The 25,786-nt window shown below is 34.3% G+C and overlaps 1 protein-coding gene across 3 annotated transcripts; it reads right to left on the bottom strand.

Annotated features, from left to right (window-relative positions):
• Positions 1-3,826: 3,826 nt before the first annotated feature.
• Positions 3,827-24,337, bottom strand: LOC109146766 (F-box/FBD/LRR-repeat protein At1g13570-like). 3 transcript variants are annotated; one of them, XM_019294413.1, is made up of 5 exons: positions 24,327-24,337; positions 23,967-23,978; positions 4,912-5,480; positions 4,638-4,790; positions 3,827-4,523 (listed from the first exon to the last, which is right to left on the bottom strand). In XM_019294413.1, exons 3-5 carry the CDS (start codon positions 5,014-5,016, stop codon positions 4,176-4,178), a joined length of 606 nt encoding a protein of 201 aa, XP_019149958.1. In that variant the 5' UTR covers positions 5,017-5,480; positions 23,967-23,978; positions 24,327-24,337; the 3' UTR covers positions 3,827-4,175. The 3 variants fall into 3 exon arrangements, with proteins under 3 accessions (XP_019149958.1, XP_019149956.1, XP_019149957.1); XM_019294411.1 differs by lacking the exons at positions 23,967-23,978; positions 24,327-24,337 and adding an exon at positions 5,794-5,988 and having other exon boundaries at positions 4,912-5,699; XM_019294412.1 differs by lacking the exons at positions 23,967-23,978; positions 24,327-24,337 and adding an exon at positions 5,794-5,988 and having other exon boundaries at positions 4,912-5,558.
• Between the last annotated feature and the right edge of the window lie 1,449 nt (positions 24,338-25,786).

Genomic DNA, 25,786 nt, shown 5'->3' with positions numbered 1-25,786 from the left:
TCCTTTGGACACCACCATAAAAGATGTATCAACACCATCCCTTTCAAGCTCATCAAGTGTTCTTTCGCTATGCGAGTCATCAGCAACCTTAGATATGATCCTTGGATTAAGACCAAAACGAATTTTATCATACGGGTTTTATCAAAGCATTGCCAGTGTTACCACCTCTTTGAACCTCAAAGCTGGTGTTCCGAATTTTATCATCCGGGTTGGGGAATGAAGCTACAGCAGCCAGGAAGTCAACACCGGCCATTCCAACACCTCAGACAATGCAATTTTTGGGGAGCGGCGGATTCCACATTTTCAGCTTGAAACTTCAATGAATTTCAGGTAGAATAACAGAGTTTTTAAGGCTGTGCACCAAGTAGTTGTGGTCAGAGAGAGAGAGAGAGATTGGAAGGATATTTGTGGTCAATATGGAAGGGAGGACTTACATGTGCAAATTCTACATCATGCCATCTACAACTACAACTGCTATTTACAATAGGAGGGTTCGCCGACCTGTTGCCCTCTCTGCTTCGCCGGAACCAAAAACCACCGGTGAAGGCCCCAACCTCGCCGGATCTGTTGCTGCACCGCCAGATCTGCCTTACTGGTCCGTCGCCGGAAGGAGTTACTGCCTCGTATGCTCGCCGCCATACCCACAACTCGCCGGAGAAGAACCTTGCTGCTACTCACTACCGACGGTTACTACTTAGCGGCCAAGTCTCGCCATCTCGCCTCACAGGAGTCACAGCAGCGCTGGTCTAAACAAGATTAGAAGAATAAGACATAAAAAGACAGAAAAGCCCTTCTAATTCACGGTCAACAAACGACTTCATTGACGGAGGATCAAAACTGTCCAACGACCAATAACAGTGTCTAATAAGTGGCAATTTTTATTATGGATGATGAAAAGTGTCAATACCTCAATAAGTCTAGGACCAAAAATGGCATTAACTCCGGAATACAATACAAGAATATTTAATTATGATTATATTATTATTGTGCCTCACGACCATTATATACTAATAGTACTTGAAAAGAAACTAATAATAATAATAATATACCAGGACTATGTGGTCCAATGGTATCCGGGTTGGACTTCCATTTGGAAGATTATAAGTTCGAGCCTCAGTGGAGGCGTTATTGGTTCTTTGTGTTTCAGTAGGTTGAGAAAGTATATGAATAGATACTACAATGTAATAGAGCCAGTAACTTTCAAAAAAAAAAATGTTAATAATAATAGTAAGAATATTAACGTAAGAGTTGTAACATAGAATAAATTGTAATCATTAATAACTATAGTCTCGGATTTTGGAATTGTCAGGAAAGATAAACGACCTCTCAATTTAAATATTCTTAATATATTACAACAATTCCATTCCGTGCACCGCACTGGTGAAAATACTAGTAATTATTATAGTAATTAACAACTTTTTTTTTGAAGGGAATGGTAATTAACAAATTAATTGTATAGATATTAAAGTTCGTTTGGAAAGTAGGAAAATGATTTGTGAAAATGAGTTATTTTTCAAAAAACAATTTTCTTTTCAATGTTTGGATGCACAACAGAAAATTGTCTTTGTGTATTTTATTCATTTTTCAGAAAAATAATAAATAAATAGATAAATAATTTATATCTATATCTGTACTATAATTAAAAAAATAATATTTACTTGATTTCCCACACAAACAATAGTAAATAATAAAGGTAAATTAAAAAAAAAAAAAAAAGAAACAGAAAAGGAATAGAAATATGTCACAATAATATTCTACATCATCAATTAAAAATGGAACAAAAATTGTGTAAATTTTAAAAGGAAATGAATATCAATAATTGACTAAAAATTAAAAAATAGAAAAAGGAATGGAAATTAGGTTAATTGAAAAAGGAAATAAATATTAATAATTGACTGAAAATAAAAAATGATTCATAATGGAAAATGAAATGGTCAAATTATTGCATTTTAATTTTTCACAATAATATTACACAGTAGAACACATCAAATCACAATTATATCATAAATCTTTCACAATTTTAAACAATGGAACAAAAATTAAAAATGAAACGGAAATATTTCAATAATAATTTTTTACATCATCAACTAAAGGAAAATTAAAAATGGAAAAGAAATATTTCAATAATAATATTCAACATCATCAATAGTAAAGGCATGTTTTAAAAAATAGTAAAGGCAAATTAAAAATGGAACGAATATTTTAAAAAAAAAACAGAAATATTTCAATAATAATATTCTACATCATCAAATAAAAATGGAACAAAAATTAAGTAAAAATATCACTGCATCTTATATTCTAATTGACTGAAAATAAAAAAAAATAAAAAAAAATTGGTTGAAAATGAATCTAATACTACTAATTGATTGAAAATATAAAAGGAAATGAATATTAATAATTGACTGCAAATAAAAAATGATACATAATTTATTTTAAAAAATGGTCAAATCATTGCATTTTAATTAAAAATAGAACGGAAATTAAAATTAGGACAATAATATTTCAATAATAATATTATACATCATCAATAGTAAATGCATATTTTAAATAATAGTAAAGGTAAATTAAAAATGAAACAGAAATATTTCAATAATAATATCTACATCATCAATTTAAAATGAAATGAAAATTAGGTAAAAATATCACTGAATTTGATATTCTAACTTACTAATTGACTGGGAAAAAAATTGGCTGAAAATATAAAAGGATCACTAATTGAGTGATATTCCACATTATATATTTTCACCCGAGTCACCCGTGATGGACTAAAGGTGTTAGCTCTAGACGAGGATGGACAAGATTGTGTTACCACTACCAATGTCGTCTACAAAGAGGTTTCAATAATGTGTAAATATAATCGGTGATATTTTGTTATTTTTAATGGAAAATTGCTATATATCTAGACAAAAAAATATATCTTCCATACAAATGAATTAGGATAGCAATTCATTTCTATAACTGACTTGTTAGAGAATGAGCACATTTGCCTAATTTACAAATATACTAAATAATGATAAATAAAATCTTCAAAGTTATAGCACTACATGTGTACATCTAGACATTAGCTATTAATTTGAACAATTATTTGCACAAATTCAAGCAATGATAACATCAAAATACATAAATGATCCAAACCATATTTTTAATTGCACTATACAATATTTGGTGTTCTAATTTAAATAATTATATATCGATTCAAATATTCTTAATATATTAGAACAAATGCATTCTGTGCATCGCACGGGTGAAAGTACTAGTATGTATGATGTAATAAAAAAGATGTTTTTAAGCAGTATATTATTTCTTGATAGAGAAAGATACCACTTATCTAAATCGGATTGTTGTAACTTAGGATCTAAATAACTGTCGGAGCAAATTTCATCTGTCCTATTTACTATTCATTGGTCAAACCAACTATTTCTTCTTTGTTTATTTTCTTTAGTATTTTTTACTATTTTTAAATTTGATTTTTTGTGTTTAATAATACATTCAGTGTAGTTTCTAAATATATTAATTTTGCATACTAATATTAAACTTAATATTATGAAAAATTGGATTAATAGTAGTAGTAGTAGTAGTGGTGTGATGGTGGTGGTAGTTGTTGGTGTTGGTAGTTGTGGTGGTGGTATGTAGTTGTTGGTGGTGGTGGTAGTGGTGTGGTTGTGGTGGGAGCTGCACAATGCTCAATTCATAAAAACTCGGCTGGGAAGCCAACTACTCTACCTAAAGTTGTAGTCCATGTAGACAACTTGTACTTTTGTAGATGCACCGGGGAAGCCAACAACAATCTTGGAATTTTGACTGCAATGGAAGAGTCGAGATCATATGATTCTTGAATAACAACTTTCTCCAAGTGATTTGAAGAGCAACATTTTCACAAAATACATTACAAGTGTGTATGCCCTAAAACAGTTGTTCAATCTTCAATCAAGATCCTCCGAACGTCTTATCTCATGTCTACAACTCAACAAGAAATGAAAATTAAGTACCAACCATGAGGAAATTAAGAAAACAAATCATGATTGCCAAATATAATAGGATAGGTTTCTTACTCCACAAGGAGTGCATAGAGTAAATTTCTTAACACGGCAGCCGGCATGGCGCAAGAGATCGAATGTCATTTATCATGCTCACCAGAGCTACGCTTTTATCATCTTTGCATCTTTCGGCACACTCTAGCAAATCCCCGTTGACCACAATTCGCCCATGGTCCAACCCATCATGGAATAAACGTGTTCCATGCAAACAATTTGGGCTTTTGGAGATGCACGAGGAAAACGTAACAACTCCCTTAGGCTTTTGACAGCTATAGATGTGTCAATATCAACACATTCCATAATAACAACTTCCTCTAGCGCGGGGGATTTTGAGAGCAGCATTTTTACAAAAAGCGTTTCGACTGTGAATCCCCTAAATGATTCAATCTTGATTGTGTTAAGCATCTTTAGATCCTGAACAATAAAGCAACCATCTGGATCCTCCAAAAGTCTTGAAGCAGCTTCTATATCACGGTCGCATACTGCCTATAACTCAAGAAGAAATGAAAGACATGCACAACTCTGAGGACATTTGAGAAAGAAAAAACAGAAGAATCATATATATACATGCATGATTGTCAAATTAAATGTATACTCAACCTCATTAGCCGTAATTCCTAGTTCACATAGGTTGGGGCATTTTTGAAGCAATTGCATAACAACAGTGAGCTCCTTCCCACAAGCAAAACTTAAATCATACAACCGCAGTACTTGGAGATTTATTGCAGTTGCAAACAAAGATGCATCCATATACTTGAAAGATGGTAATAAAGAAAGAAAAAAATTAAGCAGACAATTAAGAACTTTAACAATTAAATTAAATCTGTCTGCCATCCATTTGCATAAAGTAAAATGAGGCAGATTAGATTCTCACCCGCAAGGAAGAGCCACACAACCAAAGAGCCTTAATTGCTTTCAAATGTGGTGTCAACCATCTTGATTCAACCACACTATACACAGAATGACGAACAGCCAACATTTCACGTTTTGAAGCGCTGATCTCAAATTTATCAATCCCTCCACAATCAGAGAAATTCAGCCTCTCAAGGTTAGGAATACTAATACTAGAGGCAGTTCCATTAACAGTGCGTCTAAATTCAACTTCCTCGAAAGATAATGAAGTGACATTGGAAAATATACCACCAACATTATTTACAGGTAAATCAATACAGGCACCTTCGACAATCACGAGAGTATACAAAATGGCAGCTTATATTTAGCCTCTAGCCAACTAAAAAAACATATGTTAAGCTCCTCCACACCATTTCTTGATAGAAAAAAACACCACCTATTGAAATCAGACTGTCGCAGCTCAGGATAATAATTTGTAATATCTAGACTAAATTTCTTAACCGGTCCAGCACGAGATAAGAGAATATTATTTATTATGTCAACGAGAGTTCTGCCTTCATCATTGTGACCCTGTTGGTCACTATTTGAGAACTCAAGACTCCCATGCTGCCTCCAAACATTATTCCAGTGGGTTGAGAGTAGAGCAGTTCTGGACTTCTGGCAGCATCTCTGGTGGGCAAACATTCCAAAATTATGTGCTTTACCTCTAGCGGGAGAGGACTTATTAAATCCCTACTTGCATCCGCTACGGTGGGAGCCATTAAATTTATGCGTCACTCGAAATCAAAAGCTAAAATCCTTCTATTATAACTGTAAATTTAGTATTTCGTAAATAAAACGAAATTAGGAGGCTAAGAGTTGGGGAGAAAACAGAGATTCGGGGAAAAGTGACAGAAACCCTCACCTCTAATGTCTGGTTTGGTTTGGGCCTTTGTGGGTTAGGAAAGCCGAAGGGAAACGGAGCAGAGTAGCAGACGCCAGACGGAGAAGACTAAGGCCGGCAGCCGGTGGAGACTGGAGAATCGCGGTGGAGAGACAGAGAGAGTGGAGACGGAGAGACTGCTGAGTCGCAGGGCTGAACTGCTGAAGGGAGAAGGATTATATTGAACTAGGGTCTAGGATTTCATTTTAGTTTTTGGGATTTTTTTATTTAAAATTTTAATTAATCAATAGTTTTGAAACGAATTAATCCTTAATTAAAATTTTTTAAAACTTATAACCATATTCTCAAAAAAAAAAAAACTTATAACCATTAATCAAATTGAAGTATTTTGGTTAAAAAATAATTAACTAAAATTTATTGATTCAATCAAATTTTCACTAAAGCTTGTGACTCATACTTAATGTGTTTAAATTAAAGGAATATATTATTATTAATTTTATAAATATGATAACGTTCTCTAGTTTTATGTTCTCTTTTATGGTGTGGGAGGATATTCCTTCTACTTTTGTTTCGACTTTGATTGATTAATATATGCAGCAGTTTACTTTAAAAAAAATGTTCTCTTTTATGTTTTTTTTTTTTTAAATAAAGAAGCTACTTCATTAATCAACTGAAACATTTACAAGTTACAATAGAGATCGATAGAATGGCCAAACATTCCTTACAGCCAGACATAAAAACAACTTCCCTAGCAATGTTATAGAAAATTTGATTCGCAGACTGTTTCAAAAATTTGAAGCTGAATTCTTTTGATGAACCTAAAGTTTCTTTAATGATCTGGTCAACTTCCCTAATATGCATCGTCCGATCATTTGCATCCAAAGGCACGGGGCAATCTCAATTCACCATGTATCCTTGAAAATGCACCACACAACACTCAAAAATGCACCATACAACACTAAAAAATGCACCACATACTAGCACGTGATACACCTCCTTGACAGGTCTATTGAACCTGTCGACGAGTTTGACACCACCGTTGAGTGGTGTTATACGAATCAATGCACCATTAATCACTCAAAAATGCATCATAGAGCACTCAAAAATGCACCACAGAGCACTCAAATATGCACCACGTAATGCATCCGATAACGGGTCCATTGAACCCGTCGACGGGTTTGACACCCCCGTTGAGTGGTATAATACAAATCAATGCACCATTAATCACTCAAAAATGCACCACAGAGTACTTACAAATGCACCACACACTAGCACGTAATCACCGTCGAAATATGCATGGTGCAAGAAATTACAAAATTGTCACCGCGAAATTTCTCTTCTTCATTGGTTTCCAACCATTTGATCTCAGCTCATCCTACGATTCTAATATATCCGCATGACCGCACAGGATACTAAGGCCGCACCTGAACTCTACTATATATATATATATATATATATATATATATATATATATATATATATATATATATATATATATATATATATATATATGAGGGTTCCTATGAGACCACCTATTTAGTAAACCTTGAGTACACTAAAAAACAAAGTGTGTGGGTGGATAACCAAACTATTAGGATATATAAAGTATGTCAACATTAGTATGTGGTTGCTTTTCCTATATGCAAGTCTTTCACTACTTTGATTTATGGGAAACTTGCCGTTACTATTTGAAAGTGTGTAAATGTTGAAGTTCATCTAGTATCTATGTTATTTAAGTACTCCCATTGTGAAGTTGGGGGAAGGAACGAAGGGTGTTTTTGGTATAGAGAGGAGGAAGAGCGTATTCCAAACGCATCATTACACGCTACTGAACTTATAGTAAAATTGACGAGATGTCTAAAATTAAAATAATGTAATCAATTGCGGCTAGCTTTTGTGGGGGCATGAGAGAAATGTAAAAGTTCTTGCATAATTTTAAACTCGTAACTAGAGTTAAACATCCAACCTAGCCTTGAGCAATGACAACCTTCTCAATTCCTAGAAAACAACCAAATAACACACTAACACTTGATGAATCGCATTTCAAACCTAAACTTCAAGTACACATAATATTGGGCGAACTCGGAGCAAATGATATTACTTATTAGGCGACCTCGAAGCAAATGATATTACTTATATTCTCTCCTCTGCATATATATGTTGAGAAGCTCAATTCTAGACTTAAATCCCGTGATCTCACAAGCACAAGTGGAGAGATTGCAATTAAGGTTTTACATACCCGGCCAGTGGATCATGGAGACAAAGATGAAGAAAGTACCATGGATATGGATATGATGCATATGACATATCAATCCAAGCTGCCATTGGAGACTGGTTGGCATTGTGTATCGTACGTCTTCTTGGAGATGCAATAAATTTCCTAGTCATCAGTCATCACCCGCTATTCATGGGATATGATGCAGTTCAGCAGCCATTACAGGTTAAGAAGAAGGAATGGTTTAATTTTCTCCATGGGAGTGCTAACAGATTCATTCCAATAATCAAGCATTCTATGCAATTAGGTACGGTGAAGTTCACATATGAAAAAATAAAAAATAAAAAATAAAAAAACTTCAAAGAAATTCTTTTTTATTTTATACTTTTTCTAAAAAATATTTTCACATCTAAATAGACACAATTTTATGAAGGTATTTTAGATAATAAATATTGCTATACTTATAGATAGATAATTTTCTTGATATTCTAATACAATAAATTAAAGGAGTTTTTTTTTTTTTTTTAGAAAATTTGCCTGAAGGAATAAATTGTTATAGAAATGATATTTCTCTCTTATTGAGGTTAATATTATTGACTTGTGTCATTCAACACGGGCAAGCAACACAAGATTACGATAAGCAAGGCAATAAGGACGTTGGGAGCCAAGAATGCATTATAGAAGACTAGCACTTCATATATTGAGAAATTCCTTAGGATGGGGATTCAACCTTTAGGGAGAAAATAAATTCCTAATCAACCTAGTTATTGTCTTTGGGATGAGTGAAGTATGTTGTATCCGCACTATATTCTTGTCAATAGTTCCAATCACAAGATAAACCTTTAATGGACATGCATCTATGCATTATTTGCTCTCTTGTAAGTTGTAACAATTAGATGGAGTTTTTTGCACTTTTAGTCCCACGACTATAGTGACACTGGCAGAATTGATCCACGACTTTTGAATCTTGCAATTTTAGTCCACGACTATTGATTTTTTTGTAAAAATGGTCCTTCCGGCCACTTTTTCGTCAAAATTTCACCGGAAAAAAAAAATTCTCTATTTTTAGCCGGGTTAAAATTGACATTTTACTTATCTAAAAAAATTAAAAGAAAAAAATTGATATTTAACTACATTTATTGGGCTACATACTGCTGCCCCAGGCGGCGGAATACATGTACCACTCCAATGCTGCTGTCGGATAACCCAACTAGCCCGGGGAACGCCACGGCCGCTCCGCCGCTTACTGACAGCCCTGCCTGCTCCAGGAACTCCGCCGCCTGGGGCAGTAGTATGTAGCCCAGTAATATTGTATGTAGTCAAATATCAATTTTTTTAGATAAGTAAAATGTCAATTTTAACCCGGCTAAAAATGGAGAATTTTTTTTTCCGGTGAAATTTTGACGAAAAAGTGGCCGGAAGGACCATTTTTGCAAAAAAATCAATAGTTGTGGACTAAAATTGCAAGGTCCAAAAGTCGTGGATCAATTCTGCCAGTGCCACTATAGTCGTGGGACTAAAAGTGCAAAAAACTCCAATTAGATGCAATCTTTGTCTATAAATACTACTTCAATAGTGTGCTAATTTGAAATTTGAATACACAATCAACAGTGTTCTTGGTTCACCTTGAGTGACAAAGAACCATATGTTTGCTCTTATAGTTATTTAGATCCTAACAATCCGATTTAGATCAATGATTTTTTCTTCTATTAATGATATACTGCTAAAAAAAACATCTTTTTTATTATATCATACATATAAGTTCCATGCTAGTTTGTATTATCTTGTGCTCGATCAACAATATAATTAAGACACATAAGCTCGGTAGTTTTCTTTTTGGCTTCTTGATAAATGCTGAATGTATATTTTCTAGCATCACTTCATTAGTTCTCGAGCATGTTTGGTTTGAACGTGATGCTAAAAGTTTTTTTTTTTTTTTTTGGTGACTAGAAACCTATCACCATTTCTATGTGTCTTGCATACCTTAGGCCATTGCTACTATTATATTTCTCATAAGAGTGAAAATGTTGAAGTAGACACAATTGGTTTAGTGGATCTACAACTCAAATACTCTTTGTGAAAATGTTGTTCTTAAAATCTCCTGTTCTAGAGAGAGTTCTGAATCTACTAGTTTGTAGTCTCTTGCCCAACTGAAACTTTGAGGTTTCCTCTTAAATTGTCTGCGCTAATTGCTTGTTGTACCTTTCTTGGCATTGCATTGTCGTCGTCATCTTGTTGCATCTTCTCCAAAACATTTTAGAATACATTATTATGCCACACCAAAAAAATAATAATAATACATTATTATAATTTAATATGTTATTGCCAACATTTGTCACATATACTTGTCAAGTTTAATTTTAAAATATAAAACAATCACAATCCATAGTGATTGCAAATTTATTTTGTCACATAATAACAACAACAACAACAACAACAACAACAACAACAGGTATCACAATGCTACTACTTCAATCCCAATTATCTAATAAATAATAATATCCCCTAAGAAAGAAAATAATAGGACAAACTACTCCTCAACCTTAATTACCCCATTAAATTAAAGGAGCGGAAAGCTTTCATAGGTTACTTCGATCTAATGGCTAGTTGTTGTTGAAGAAAATCTTTATGGAATTTGAGAGGCTATTTAATAAGTGAACTGCGTGCCAACATATATAAAGGAATGAATTTTGAAGTGGTTTCCCTCTCGAGATGCTACTAGAACTCGAGAGGGTTGTTTTGATATAAAGCAAAGCTAGCTTATGAACTTTTTTGATATAGTTAATTGATTAGTTGAGTTGTGCTTCGGGAGCATAATATATCATTTATAATTCAAAGGAAAAGTTCTCAAAATAACCTTGGTGTAAATTATGAGCTGATTATTGGTTATTTATTTTTATGTTCTCTTATTAGTTTTTGAAGTTAAATCTAGAGGATTTCGTGCTTATGGAGGAACTCAGTAGTGTGGCTCTAACCTTGAAAATGCTTCGCACTTTGAGGTTTAGCAATTTTACTGGGATGAGGTATGAAATGCAATTTATCAAGGCGTTTCTTGCTTGCTTTCCAGGAATTGAGAAGGTTGTCATTGCTTGATGTACATATAATTCTAATGACGATTTTAGTATTATGCAGGAACTTTTACGTTTCCCTCGTGCCTCTACAAAAGCAGAAATTTTTTACGTACATACAATAATCTTAATTTTATGTTGCCTCCTTATTAGTATGTAAGTTCTGTAGTGTGTAATGGTTTATGGGATTGCTTACTAGGTTTGAATGTACTATCACAACTGTACTTGGGTTAGTTTAAGGTTAATTAATTGTTTGTTCCCCTGTAATATATTAAATTACTGAACAACATTTGTTGGTAGAGAAAGACTCCATTGGTCTATATCAGACTGCTACAGTGTATAGTAGGATCTAATCAGTAAATGTGCAAGAGAATATTATTTATTTTGTTCAAAGGTAGCTTTGTGGTTATCAGCTTTGCATATTTGGAAACATAGGAAGAAGTAGTCCTAATTGATCACAAGTCGCCAATGTTACAATATAATTGAACATAGTAAGGATTGAATTGTAGAATATGACGTAGAAGAAACATTATGACATAGAGTGAATGAAAATACATACGAAATGCATTCAACTTAATATTTATGGAGTCGACAATGACTACAATATCATCTTCTTCAATAGAATGCAATAGAAGAAAATGCAAAGACATGTACATGAAAAATTTTGAGAGGAATTGCTTCAAATCTCTCTTTATACGGGTCATAAAGACTATATATTTAATTGCACAAAATTCTGAACTTTAAGTCTAGTATGATAAGAAACATAGCATTATAGACTCTAATAAGCAAATATACTCAAATTATTTGTATAACATAGACACATATTAACAACATGCCATTCATTTGCACTTGCCAATTGGGTCTAGTTGCGAATTTGCTAATTGCTTGTAAGGCTAGCTAGGTATGTTGGATCAATATATAGTGGAATACTCTTTTGTTTCACTTTTATAAAGAGAAAAATATTGTTGTGGATTTCCTGACAAACGCCTTTATTTTTACTGTATGTACTAAATTAAATGGTCTTAGAGTGATTTTATCTATTGTGTTAAACATTTTCATATCTTTATTAATTATATAACCATCTGGATTTCACATAAGTTGTCGTGAAGAGGACATATTAATGATGTTTTGGAGCTCTGAATCCCTTCAAAATCATCCGAAATAAGCTTCTCAAGATATTATGAAGGGACTCATATCTCATTTTGGATGATTGTGAAGAGACTCAAAGCTCCAAAACATCATTAATATATCCTCATAACATTGAACTACTAAAAGACTTATGTGAAATCCAGACGGTTACATCATTAATGAATATATGAAAAATACTTAACGCAATAAATTGATTCATTTAGTGGATCTATACTGCACGCAAAACGTTTTTTTATGAGAATGTTGCTCTTGAAATCTCTTACACTAGAGAGACTTGTTATTCAAAAATTTGAGAATATGAAAGCTTGCACGGTGGGTGGAATTCATTGGCAATTGTTGTGCTTCCCTTATGCATCTCCGAAAGCTTATATACTCTCTTCGTGGGTTGGAACTCTAGGTGTAGAGTGTGGGTAGATACCCAAACTATTAGGATATATAGGCCCTGTTTGATAAAAAATTGGCCTATAAGTCAATTTTGGCTTATTTGACCACTATTAAATATTTGATTTAGTTAAAATATCAATATAAATGTTTGATTAATTAGCTTTTTGCAACTCCAAAAGGCTAAAATTCAAAAAGCTACTCCAAGCAACTTTTTCAATTAGCTTTTTGAGAAAAGAAATTATACCAAACAGCTATCAGCTAACAGTTAATTTACCAAACACTTTTCTACAATCAGTTAATATTATCAACTATTTATACCATCTAATTAACACAATCAGCTAACAGCTAACAGCTATCAACTAACAACCATTTTACCAAACAGGGCCATAAAGTATCTCAACATTACTATATGTGGTTGCTTTTCCTATGTGCAAGTCTTTCTTCACTACTTTGATTTATGGAAAACTTGTTGTTATTATTTGAAAGTGTGTGAAGCTCGCCTAGTATCTATGTTATTTAAGTACTCCCATTGTGAAGCTAGGTGAAGGAAAGAACGGCATTTTTGGTAGGGAGATGAGGAAGAGGGTATTCCAAACACATCATTACACACTACTGAACTTTTAGTAAAAATTGAACTTATAGTAAAAATTGATGAGATGCATAAAATTAAAATAATTATATGTAAATAATTTCTGCTGACTTTTGTGGAGGCACGAGGGAAACGTAAAAATTCTTGGATAATTTTAAACTCGTAATTAGAGTTAAACATCTAACCTTGAGCAATGGCAACCTTCTCAATTCCGGGAAAACAACCGAGTAACACCTTGATAAATCGCATTTCAAACCTAAACTTCAAGTACGCATAATTTTGGGTGAACTCGCAGCAAATGGAATTTAGTTATATTCTCTGCCCTGCATATGTTGAGAAGCTCAATTCTAGACTTAAATCCTGTGATCTCACAAGCACAAGTGGAGGGAGAGATTGCAATTAAGGTTTTACCCAGTGGATGATCCAACATTGGAGATTGAGATCAAGAAAGCACCATGGATACGGATATGATGCATATCAATCCAAGCTGCCATTGGACAATTGTACGTCTTCTTGGATCGGAGATGCAATAAATTTCCTAGTCATCAGTCATCACCCACTATTCATGGGATATGATGCAGTTCAGCAGCCATTACAGGTTAAGAAGAAGGAATGGTTTAATTTTCTCCATGGGAGTGCTAACAGTATCATTCCAATACTCAAGCATTATATGCAATAAGAACTAAGAACACACCCCTTATACCAACTACTTACATTCTTCAAGTCTACTGCTTAGCAAAATAAGATGTCATCCTCATCAAACTTTACAACAATCCAGGATAACCATTGATTACATTTCGGCTTAAACCATGCAATGGAGCTGCACAATGCTCAATTCCTAAAACTCTAGCCGGGAAGGCAACCACTCTATGCCTAAAGTTATAGTCCATGTAGACAAGTTGTACTTTTGGAGATGCACCAGGAAAGCCAACAACTCTCTTGGAATTTTGATTGCTATGGAGGAGTCGAGATCATATGATTCTTGAATAACAACTTTCTACAGGGCAAGGGATTTAAAGATCAACATTTTCACAAAATAATTTTGAGTGTAGATGCCCTAAAACAGTTCAATCTTCAATGTGTTAAGCATCTTTAGATCTTGATCAATAAGATCAATTAGTGAACTCCCGGCTGATATACTTGACATCAGGGGCGGAGGGACATTGTAATTACAGGGGGCCTTGCCCCCCCCCCCCCCCCCCCCCCCCTCTCAAAAAAAAAAAAATTATTAATACTAATAGCCTAATAGGGGGAAGATTTAGATGAATTTAGTAACTGTGAGGCTTGGGCCCTTGGCCCCCCCGCACCCCCCAAATAAGAAAAAATTGTTAATAGTATATTATTATTCTTCCAATAGTATATTTTTAGTTCTATATACCGTGGAGTCGTGTCCATAATTACTGAACTATATGTTCCTAATTATAATGCTATATATTCATAATTTTTGAACTTCATATTCATAATTATTGAACTCTATATTCACAATTACATAACTTTATGTTCATAATTACTGAATTATATATTCATAATTACAGAACTATATGTTCATAATTATGTTCACAACTCTATGTTCATAATTATAGAACTATATGTTCATAATTTTTGAACTATATATTCATAATTATGAACAATTTTGAAATCGTGTCCACCTTGCAAGGTGGGTACGGTTCCACAGCATAATTTGCAACCAATGTATATGCACTCTCCAAACAAAAACTTTCAGACTAAACTTTTAAAATCTTTAGCAACTGGCCTTTGCCAAAAATATGATTTCTTCTTTTTGAACATACACAATCACATATTGTCTAACAGTACCTAGAAGCCTCCATTTTGTTGTTTGGTGAATAGTGATTCGTTGTGGACCGACGGCTCACGGCTCTTGATCATTGGTCACAACAAGTGAGATTGTTTTTATCTCTTTGATATAATAGTATTTTAACTAATATGTTTTGCCAAGCTTTGCAACTTCAATCTCAAGAAATATTAAATGCAATCAGGGGCGAGGGGAAATATTGTTTGTTAGTATACATTGAAAAGTAAATTGCAAAACAATTTAGGGTGTGTTTGGAAACCTGGAAAATGAGTTCTGGAAATCATTTTCCAAGTTTCCATTGTTTGGTTGTGCATGGAAAATCAAGTCAACGGAAATCATTTTCCGTTGACTTTGGAAAATAGGCTTATTTTGGAGGAAAATGACTTCCCCTTTTTTTGGGGAAGTCATTTTCCAACTTTTACACCAACATCACACCACCACCAACATCATCAACACCATACCACCACCACCTCACTACCACCATCACCACCACTACTGCCGCCGCCACCACCGCCACCACACCACCACTACTGTCGCCGCCACACCCGCCACCACACCACCACCACCACTACCACCACCAACACCATACCACCGCAACCACTACCACCACCAACACCATCAACACCATACCACCACCACCATCATACCACCGCAACCACAACCACCGCCACCACCGCCACCACACCACCACCACTACCACCACCGCTGCCACCACCGCAACCACCGTCGCCGCCGCCACCACCACCACTACCACCGCCACCGCCGCCACCACCATCACACCACCACTACCACCATCGCCGCCGTCGCCACCACCACCATACCACTGCAACCACCGTCGCCGCCACCATACCACCGCCACCACCACCACCACCATACCACCGCTACCACCACCACCATCACACCGCCGCTACCGCCGCCGTCACCGCAACCACCGCCACCACCACCACACCACCACCATCACATTGCCGCCGCCACCACCACCACGACCATACCACCGCTACCACCGCCACCACCACCACCACCATACCACCGCCACCACCACTACCACTGCCACCACCGTCATACCACCACCAATTATTATTATTATTATTATTATTATTATAACTATTACTATTATTATTATATAACAAATAACACCACTACCACTACACCACCACCACCATAATATTTTTGATATATTATTAGTTACTCCGTATTTTTTTATTATATTTAAAATTATTATTATATTATTATATATTATTAGACATGTTATAATATTCTAAATAAAATAATTAAAATGTTTAATTATACAATTCCACTCATTTTCCAGAAAATGAACCAAACACACAAAAACAGTTTTCCAGAATGCAACCAAACACTGGAAAGGAAAATGTTTTCTGGAAAATGACTCATTTTCCGGAAAACATTTTCCAGAAGTTATTTTCCTGCTTTCCAAACGGACCCTTAGTATAGATTCATTTATAAGGGCATCCTCAATAGTTGGGGATTTTACCCCAGATTTTTGTGGGCCCCAACATCCACCTCATCATCCACTATCTCACTCAATCACAAAATCTCTTCTTCCCATTAGTTTTAAGTTTTTCACAACTTTTTTGTGGACCCACCATTTTACTATCTTATATTTTGATTTTTTTTATTATCATTCTAAAAATTTATATTGTAATTATAATTATAAAATTGATGAAATGTTATTGATAATTATAAATTTAATAATAATATAATTGATAATTATGAATTTAATAAATAAAAAGAATAAAAAAATTAATAACACTGTATGTTATATTAAATTTTTAAAATAATAATAATAATAATAATAATAATAATAATAATAATAATAATAATGAAACGGCCAGTTTTAAAGAATGCAATGGCCAGTTTTTAATAATAACATTGTATGTTATATTAAATTTAATAGCAATGCAACGACCAATTTTTAGGGAAAAACACAGATTAAACATACCGTGTGGAAGTTGGGGCCCACTGCATCAGGTCAATCAGCAAGAGAGAGAAATAAAAGATGAAGGAATCTGAGAAAATTTTCCCATTTGCAGGAGAAAGATATTTGCAAAATCCCCACCTCCCATTTGTCAAAACTTAAGCAAGCAAATTTTACTGTTCCAAAATCTATGAATAAACCCTCTATTGGGGTTGCCCTAAATGATTTTCGTGACATGCAAGAAAGATGTTCTAAATTTTAGTAGATTTGTAATATAATGATGTAGTTTGGAATATATTAAATAAATATTAATATATTTTATTATTCTCTCTCAAATTGTTATTGGCCCCCCGCACCAACAAATCCTGACTCCGCCCCTGCTTGACATTATTATGAGATTTTTGCCGATTCGAGATGCTGCTAGAGCTGCAATTTTATCTTCATTCTGGAAGGATATCTGGTTTAGTCTGACAAAGTTTAGCTTTGACCGTGATTTCTTTAATTACATGTCTTAAATATTCCGATGCTGAAGTTGGGAAGTTGGAATCTCCTATTTTTGAAGTAATCAACAAAATTCTCATTCGGCACAGTGGGCCTATTCAGAAAATTGACTTCATCTTTTGTGGGGACGTATTTGTGAGGATATAGCTAATCTGTTGTCGGACAACTTGAATCAGTGGTTTCTTTTACTCCCAGAATGGTGTTGAAGAAATTGACATGACTTGTAGTATGGATTTAGAACATAGTTCTATAATATGAATTCAAAAAAACCCTATTTTTGGCATTCAAATTTTGTAGACCTATAACCACTAATTTAATCTGCAAAATATAATTTATAAAGCAGAGAACACTTAGATCCAACTACTGGCTAATACAATCTGTGATTGCACCCAAACTCAAATTATTGAAAGATGCAACTTCAACATTCCTACACTACGCCACATCACTTAGCAGTTAATTAAAAGATAAAATTAAAAAAGGAAACTTAAGGACTGGGAATAAACGGAGAAAGAAAATGGCTACTCTTCTGCAGTTCTGCGTAAGCCGTATAGAGAAAGAAAATCAATGATGGAGTGAGGGAGGGAGGGAGCATTCCATAGATTTCAACGAAGATGAAGAAGACTTACCCAAATTCGCAGATTCGCAGGGGAGGGACGGAGTGTTCTGCTGGATTCTGGAATTTGGAATGCTGGTCGCTACATTTAGGAATTAGGAATTAGGAATAGGGATTTAGGGTTTTATTGTCTGTTTTAGTTGAATTTTGCATTTTTGCATTCGCCCATAAAATTTGTACATGACTTGTCAAGATAAATATATTATTGTGGGATCTTGGTATATATTGCTTCCATTTTAATGAAATTGTAACTTTTTAAAAGATCCAATAAATTAATTCATTTATATATAAACTCCCACAACCTATATATATATATATATATATATATATATATATATATATATATATATATATATATATATATATATATATAATTAATTAATTAAGTTCCCGTGCGGTTGTGCGGTGAGTAGTGTGTGTGAGTTTTGTATAGGGGTGGACACTTCAGTTCGGTTTATCCGAGCCGAACCGAATTGAACTAGTAATAGAAACTCGAACGGTTCGGGATTTTGTAATCCAAACAGTTTAGTACCAAACTGAACCGAAACCAAACGGTTTGGCAAAAACCGAACCGAATCGAATGCTATATAATTTTTTAATAAATAATAATAATAATAATAATAATAATAATAATAATAATAATAATAATAATAATAATAATAATAATAATAATAATAATAAAGAAGTAAATCCAAGTTCCTTGATGCTTGCTCCGCCGTTCAGCAATCGTTATGCCATGGAACTGTGTTCACCATCCATGGTGAACACGGTCCCAACGGTAACAGTGCACCGTTATCTTTTTTTTTTCCTTAATTAATCGCGCGACTTTTCTTCTTCATTTTCACATTTTGCGGTTTCACTTCCTCTTCGTGCAAGCTTCTTCAACATAACCTCATAAAAATAAAATTCATAATTTCATAACTGCACATTCATAAATCCATGCCTGCACATTCATAATTGCATGGATTTATGAATGTGCAGTTATGAAATTATGAATTTTCTATTATGAGATTATGAATTTTCTGTTATGAGATTATGAATTTACAGTAAATTCATAATCTCATAACAGAAAAATCATAATTTAATAAATGTTTTTCTTTTATGCGATTATGAATTTTCTGTTATGAGATTATGAATTTACAATACATTCATAATCTCATAACATAAAATTCATAATCTAACCAAACGCGCGCCGTTAACACCACAGTAGCTAATTTTTTTTCGTAAAAACAGCGCCGTTTGGACCCGTGTTCACCATGAATGGTGAACACGTTTCCAGGGCATAATTTGCAGCCGTTCAGTTTTCATTCTTACTGGTACCGAACCTTAAATTTTTTTATTTGATTTATTTATAGCTTGTTTTCTACATTGCACTTTTGTTGTTTGTCGCAATTGTTCTTTACCTCACAATTATATCTAACTTGAGTTATATTTACAATATTCAGTATTTTCCTTACATTCATGTTTTTCTATAAATTTAATGTGCTTTACCGTCATTCTAATTTTGATTTCCAGTGCACTATAATTATTTTCTAGTACTGGAATATATTTCGAGTGCACTAGCAATGACAGATTGTGTCCAAAAATTAACAATATAGTAATTGACACTTGTTCTTTTAATGTCAACTATACAGATAGATGATTATTCATCTTATCAATAAAAATATTCCAACTGAACCAACTGAAGAGTCGGTTTTGCAAAAACATTAACTGATGTTTGGTAATTAGTACTTAGTATTGTGTTTGAACTTTGGATTGTTATTTTGTTATATAATGTTTAGAGTTTGAATTTGGATTATGTAAATATGTATTGTTTGGTAGTATGTTCGAAAAATTAGGAAATGTTGAAATTTGGGGATCTTAAATCGAATCGAACACCGAACCGAATTAAATCTTAACCGAAACCGAATCGTTTCAAACCGAACCGAAACCAAACCGAACCCTAATGTTAAACCGAATGGTTTAACTTTTTTAAAATAAAAAAACCGAAACCGAAATCGAAACCCGAAACGCCCACCCCTAGTTTTGTACTTAAGATGCGTGAAACTTGTGCTTAAGGTGCGTGAGTTTTGTACTTAAGGTGCGTGGGTGTATACTCAATGTGAGTAGTTGTGTGAAACTTAAGTTGCATGAGTTGTCTTTTAGATGATAACAAAGACATGGCCCAATTGCTAAGAAATGGAGTCAGAATCAACAGCCTGAAGCTCTATTATTGGGAACTACGAGCTCAAATGCAATTATCCCAATCGTGCCTAATCTTTGAAGGCTTAGTTCCATCAGAAGTGGAAGCTTTGTTAGCAACTATTTAAGTGATGGTGTCGAAGATCTGGAGATGTTGCTGGAGGTTTACTTCATGCAGTTGGAAGTAGGTATGACTACGGTTCCGGTTTCAGTTTAAAACCGTCGATTCCAATTCTAAAAATGATCGAATCAAAATCGGAACCTTAATATAAGGTTCCGGTTCTGGTTCTTGAACTGGCAGTTCCGGTTAGAACCGTCAGTTCTAACCGTGATTTTTTTTTTTTTTTAATAAAATTAATGTAGGGTGGTGTTACACGCCAGCAAAGCCTGGCCCAAAGGCCAAGGCTTGGCCTTTGCGCCAAGCCAACTGGCGAAAGTGGCCAGTAGGCCACTGGACTAGTGGCCTAATAGCCATTTTTTTTTTTTTTTTAAATAGCCAAACTTTGGGAGTTTGTAAGTTTTTGATTTTATTTTTTTTTTTTAGAATTTCATGGTTTCAAATTGGAACTGGCGGTTCCGGTTTCTTAATTACCAAAATCTTAACCGAAATCAGAACCCTACGGACGGTTCGGTTCAATTTCGATTGTACAGTGCACGGTTACGGTTCGAATCGAACCGTGGTCACCCCTAGTTGGAAGGCACCCGTAATAAGATATTATCTAGCAGCAATAGATATGTAGTTCTCTGTAATTATTATCTCAGGTGCGTGAGTTTTGTACTTATGATGCGTGAGTTTTGTGTTTAAGATGCGTGAGTCTTGTGCTTAAGGTGCGTGAGTTTGTGTTTAATGTGAGTAGTTGTTGAAACTTAAGGTGCATGTGTTTTGTGCTTTAAGGTGCGTGAGTTTTGTGCTTAAGGTGCATGAGGGTTGTGCTTAAGATGCGTGAGTTTTGTGCTTAAGGTGCGTGTGTTTATGTTCTGAAGGTGTTTTGTTTGTGTGCTTAATGTGCGTGTGTTGTGTACTTAAAGTGCATCAGTTTCATGCTTAATGTCCTTCCAACCGCACAGGAAGCCCTCACCCGCACCTGATTCCTTCCATATATATATATATATATATATATATATATATATATATATATTAATTATTTGTATAAAATGAAAATAAAAAAAATTAAGGATTTAAAATTTTAAATTAGGTCAACATGAAAAGGTGGACTTGGTCAATGGTATAACTACTGTATAAAAATAATCATTATTGTGTGGATCATGCTCTACATAAGTTGTGTGGATCATATTTTGTGTACTATAAAATAATATACATTTAGTACACAAATAATATACTTTTAGTATATATTAAAAATGTACATTATGTTCAGAGAAAATACATTATTTGAATATTAAAATATATTATCTTTCCAAAAAAATACATTATTTTATATAATGTATATTAAAAATGTACTTTCTTTTATCGTTTATACAACATTGGCCTTGTTTGGCAATCAACGGTTAGCGGTTAGCGTTTGCGGATTGTATTAGCGGTTAGCAAATAGCGGATTATATTAGCGGGTTTGACCAGCAGATTGTATCAGCGGTTTGTAAAAAGATGTTTGGTAAAATTAGTTGTGTAGATTAGCGGTTAACATGTAAAATGACCAAAAAGGTATATATATATATATAATAATAATAATAATAATAATAATAATAATAATAATAATAATAATAATAATGTAGGATAAGAATCCAACATCGATCGTTTGGAAAATAAATGGCGTTGAGCTCCCTTATAAAAGGGAGCTCAACGCCATTAAATTTCTCTTGCCCATCCCACATCGGATGGGCAAGAGAACAGAAGCCTGAGGCTTCTTTATTTAAAGAAGCCTCAGGCTTCTTACAAGTTAGTTTAATTTTTTATTTTTTAAAAATATAAAATGGAGGGTGTTTTGGGGAAGGATTTTCCTTTCCCAAAATGCTAACCTCAAACGTTGCTCCTAGCAGCGTTTGGGATTGCATCCAAACCGTTGAGTAACCAAACATGGTTCGTCAAAACGCCAAAATGGTGGATTCGTCAAAAATTTGACAGATTCGCCATTAACCAAACAAGGTCATTATGTGGACCATAGTTCACACAATAATTTGTCGTATAAAGGAGCCTTGTATAATAATTTAATTAGGTCCTCTTTAGAATATTTATTATCTTAGCATTGGCTCCTAATACTAATTGTATTATTCATTTATTTTGTGCATAAATAGGAATACTCCATATAAAATGAGACTCCACAAATTATTTGTGCTTTCGGAGATGCACATACTCAATTCTTATCCCAAAGGTTGAATCCCCAACCCTAAAATGTAAATCACGGTGACTCAATGGGTTAGTAGACAGGGTCAAATGCCGGCGCGCACAAGGAATCTGCCCACTTTAGACATAATTCTCACACTGTCGCCGCCGAAGTTCGAACCTTGGTCTCTTATCCCAAATACTGCCCAGTAAACCATTGAGCTAAGCCCGTGCGAGACACATACTCAATTCTTAAAACTGTGGGTGGCATGCCAAGTTGCCAAGTTATGGCAAATTATATCGTGCATCGTGGTGCATAATCGATTATGCACCGCGCATGAAAACGACGTTGTTTTGTTTAATGAAAAGAAACGGCATTTGTTTCCGGCCGTTCCGCACCCTTCCGCAAAAAGTAACTCTGTTATTCAGTTTCATTTTGTATACACTGTAGTTTCGGTTCAACACAACTACAACTTCATTTCGATATAACTATAGTTTCATTCGATATTTATAGACTCAAATATATGAAAATGTTATTTAATTTTATTTTATATATACTATAGTTTTATTAAAATACAACTACATGATCATTTTGATATAATTACAGCTTCATTGTACAATATACACTCAAATATGTGAAATTTTATTCAGTTTCATTTTATATACACTGCAGTTTCATTTCACCACAACTACAATATCATTTTGATATAACTGAATTTCATTTGATAATATAAAAATAATACGTGAGGCAATGTCGGTTTAAATATACTGTAGTGTCAGTTAGTAATTAACATACAAAAAAATGCGCGCTCCGTTAAAACTAACGGCGCGCCGTGCACCGCGGTCTACGATATAATGACCCCCAAGTTATGCCTAGACTTCCTATCCATGCAAATAATTTGTTATTTCAGAGATGCACGAGGGAAGTAATGAATTTTTAATTGTGTTTTATATTATGAATTTATGTGTTTTGTGTTATGAGTTTCTGTGTCTTGTGTTGTGAAATTCTATGCTTATGAACACAAATTAATAAGTAAATATATAACATGAGTATGTGTCTTGTGTTATGATTTTTTGTATCTTGTGTTATGAAATTTTGTACTTTACGAGTATGAATTATGTATCTCATCATTTCAATTCAGGGTCCATAATGCAATATGTCTGTGATGTGATTTTTGTATTTTGTATTATAAAATTATATACGTTACAAGTATGAGTACATGATATAAATTGCCAAAAAAAGAATAAAGCCTCGCAGTATTCTGTTCTTCCAAACGCAAAACATCTAGGCAGAGTAGACAGTAGAGAAGGCAAGGGTTTCTAGCACTTTTTCCATAATCTATTATTTCCCAAATTAAACCAAAGTTCTGTGGGCTAAATTGGAATGCAAATCGAGCGATTTTAACTTCAGTTTCCAGTTTAATGGCGAGTCGTCGGAGAAAATCCGAAGAGGATGCAGGAAGGGACGTAATAAGTGAACTGCCAGTGGAAGTGAAAGAAATGATTTTGGAGTGTTTGCCTACTCGAGATGCAGCCAGAACTGCTTTGCTCTCTACTCACTGGAATGAGGTTTGGTTGCGGCATGGGCGTCTTGTGTTTGATAAGGACTTCTTGGAATGCCTCTCAAAGTACGAAGGTGAGAAAGGTATGGCTCTGATTAACACAATAAATGATATTCTCATGCTTCGTGCTGGACCCATTAAAAAATTTACTCTACAAGTTCACCGCACATCGGATCCTCAGCCCCAGCAGTGTGATTTAGATCGGTGGTGTCGTTTTCTTTTGAGAAATGGCGTACAGGAACTTAACTTGTATATTTCGCGTAACCATAAGCTTCCATCTTGTATATTCTTGTGCCGGACAATCAAGCAACTGTCTCTGGGTGGTTTCATTTTCGATTTGCCTGTCCCTAGTTGTATATTTCCCAGTGTAACTTCATTATTTTTGGAGAATGTTGAATTTAGTGATAATGTTAAGGAAATTGTCTACAGTGTTCCTAATCTTGAGGAGCTGATTTTCTGTGGTTGTAAAGGGATTACTAATTTTGAGATCAGTAGTACAAAACTTGAAAGATATATTGTTATTGGCTCTCTGTTTTGGATGAAGCTTGATGAATCTAGATGGTTCACGCGTTGTTTGAAAACAATTAAGACCCTTATCTTGGGTGCCCGTTTCTTGCTGGTGAGAATCTCTACTTTTTTTTTGCATTCTCTTTATGCAAATGGATTGATTATTAGGATTGAAACATTTCTTTCAATGCTCATATAATCTTTTTTCTTTTTTAAGTGTAAAGATGCAGAAATAGCGACAGTGACATTCCCTACAGCAATAAATTTGCAAGTGATTGAGTTGTATGATTTAAGTGTTTCATGTGCAGCGCAGTTTGCCTTTGTTTTGCAGTTGCTTCAAAATTCCCCCAACTTATGCCAGTTGAAGATTATGGCATTGGATTGTGTAAGACACTTGAAACCTAGGGACTTTTGCACTTGAAACCTAGGGACTATATATTTTGCAGTTGTTTTCTTTACTTATTAATTTCCTCATGGTTATGGTTGTGTTATAGCTATGTTCTTGTGATTTAACAACGGGCACACGACTTTTGGAGGAACAATACAGCTGCATTATTAAGCAAGATCTGAAGATTCTTAACACAATCATAATTGTCGGGTTTAGTGGAGTTACACTTGAAATGCTTTTTGTGAAAATGCTGCTCTCGAAATCTCCTACACTAGAGAGAGTTGCTATTATGGAATATGTTGATACTGATATAGAAGATACCTCCGAAGATGTCAATAGCTGGCGAAAGGAATTATTGTGTTTTCCTCGTGCATCTCCGGAAGCACAACTTGTTTGCAGTGAAATTGACGACTCAGTGTTCGAACTATTTGATTATATGTGGTTTTAACCTTGTTGGAATTTAGTATGATGAGGCTCCATGGGTTAAGTTTGGATGCAACCTAGAAATGTAATCAATGGTTGTGGTGGAAGTTGAAAGCTTGTACCCAAGTATTATGTTGTAATTAAAGTATTTTGAATCTATAAGCACTAGATTCCAAGAATATGATGTTCTACTGATCTTTTTACTTATGTTAATTATACTAGATTTTACCTATGCAGGTCTTTCTTATGACTTCATTCAGAACTACTCCAAGCATGTTTCAAACTCATTTGTAGTGTGTCGGATACCAATATTAGGACTAGTATTATGACTACATAGAGTCCTAAAAGTAGTCCTAATAACCAAACTTGTTTAATATAGAGTAAATACCCAAAATGAAGGTGCATGG

This window comes from Ipomoea nil, unplaced genomic scaffold (genome assembly GCF_001879475.1).
Source record: "Ipomoea nil cultivar Tokyo-kokei standard unplaced genomic scaffold, Asagao_1.1 scaffold1936, whole genome shotgun sequence".
NCBI classification, from domain to species: Eukaryota; Viridiplantae; Streptophyta; class Magnoliopsida; order Solanales; family Convolvulaceae; genus Ipomoea; species Ipomoea nil.
Note: the sequence above shows the minus strand (reverse complement) of the source record. Positions and strands in the feature narration are given on the sequence as shown.

Coding starts and splice junctions, on each gene's coding strand:
- LOC109146766 (XM_019294413.1), bottom strand. CDS start 5,016: ATGTTGGCTGTTCGTCATTCTGTGTATAGTGTGGTTGAATCAAGATGG. Junction 4,791..4,911: donor TGTGTGGCTCTTCCTTGCGG/GTGAGAATCTAA, acceptor CCATCTTTCAAG/TATATGGATGCATCTTTGTT. Junction 4,524..4,637: donor TAGGAATTACGGCTAATGAG/GTTGAGTATACA, acceptor CTTGAGTTATAG/GCAGTATGCGACCGTGATAT.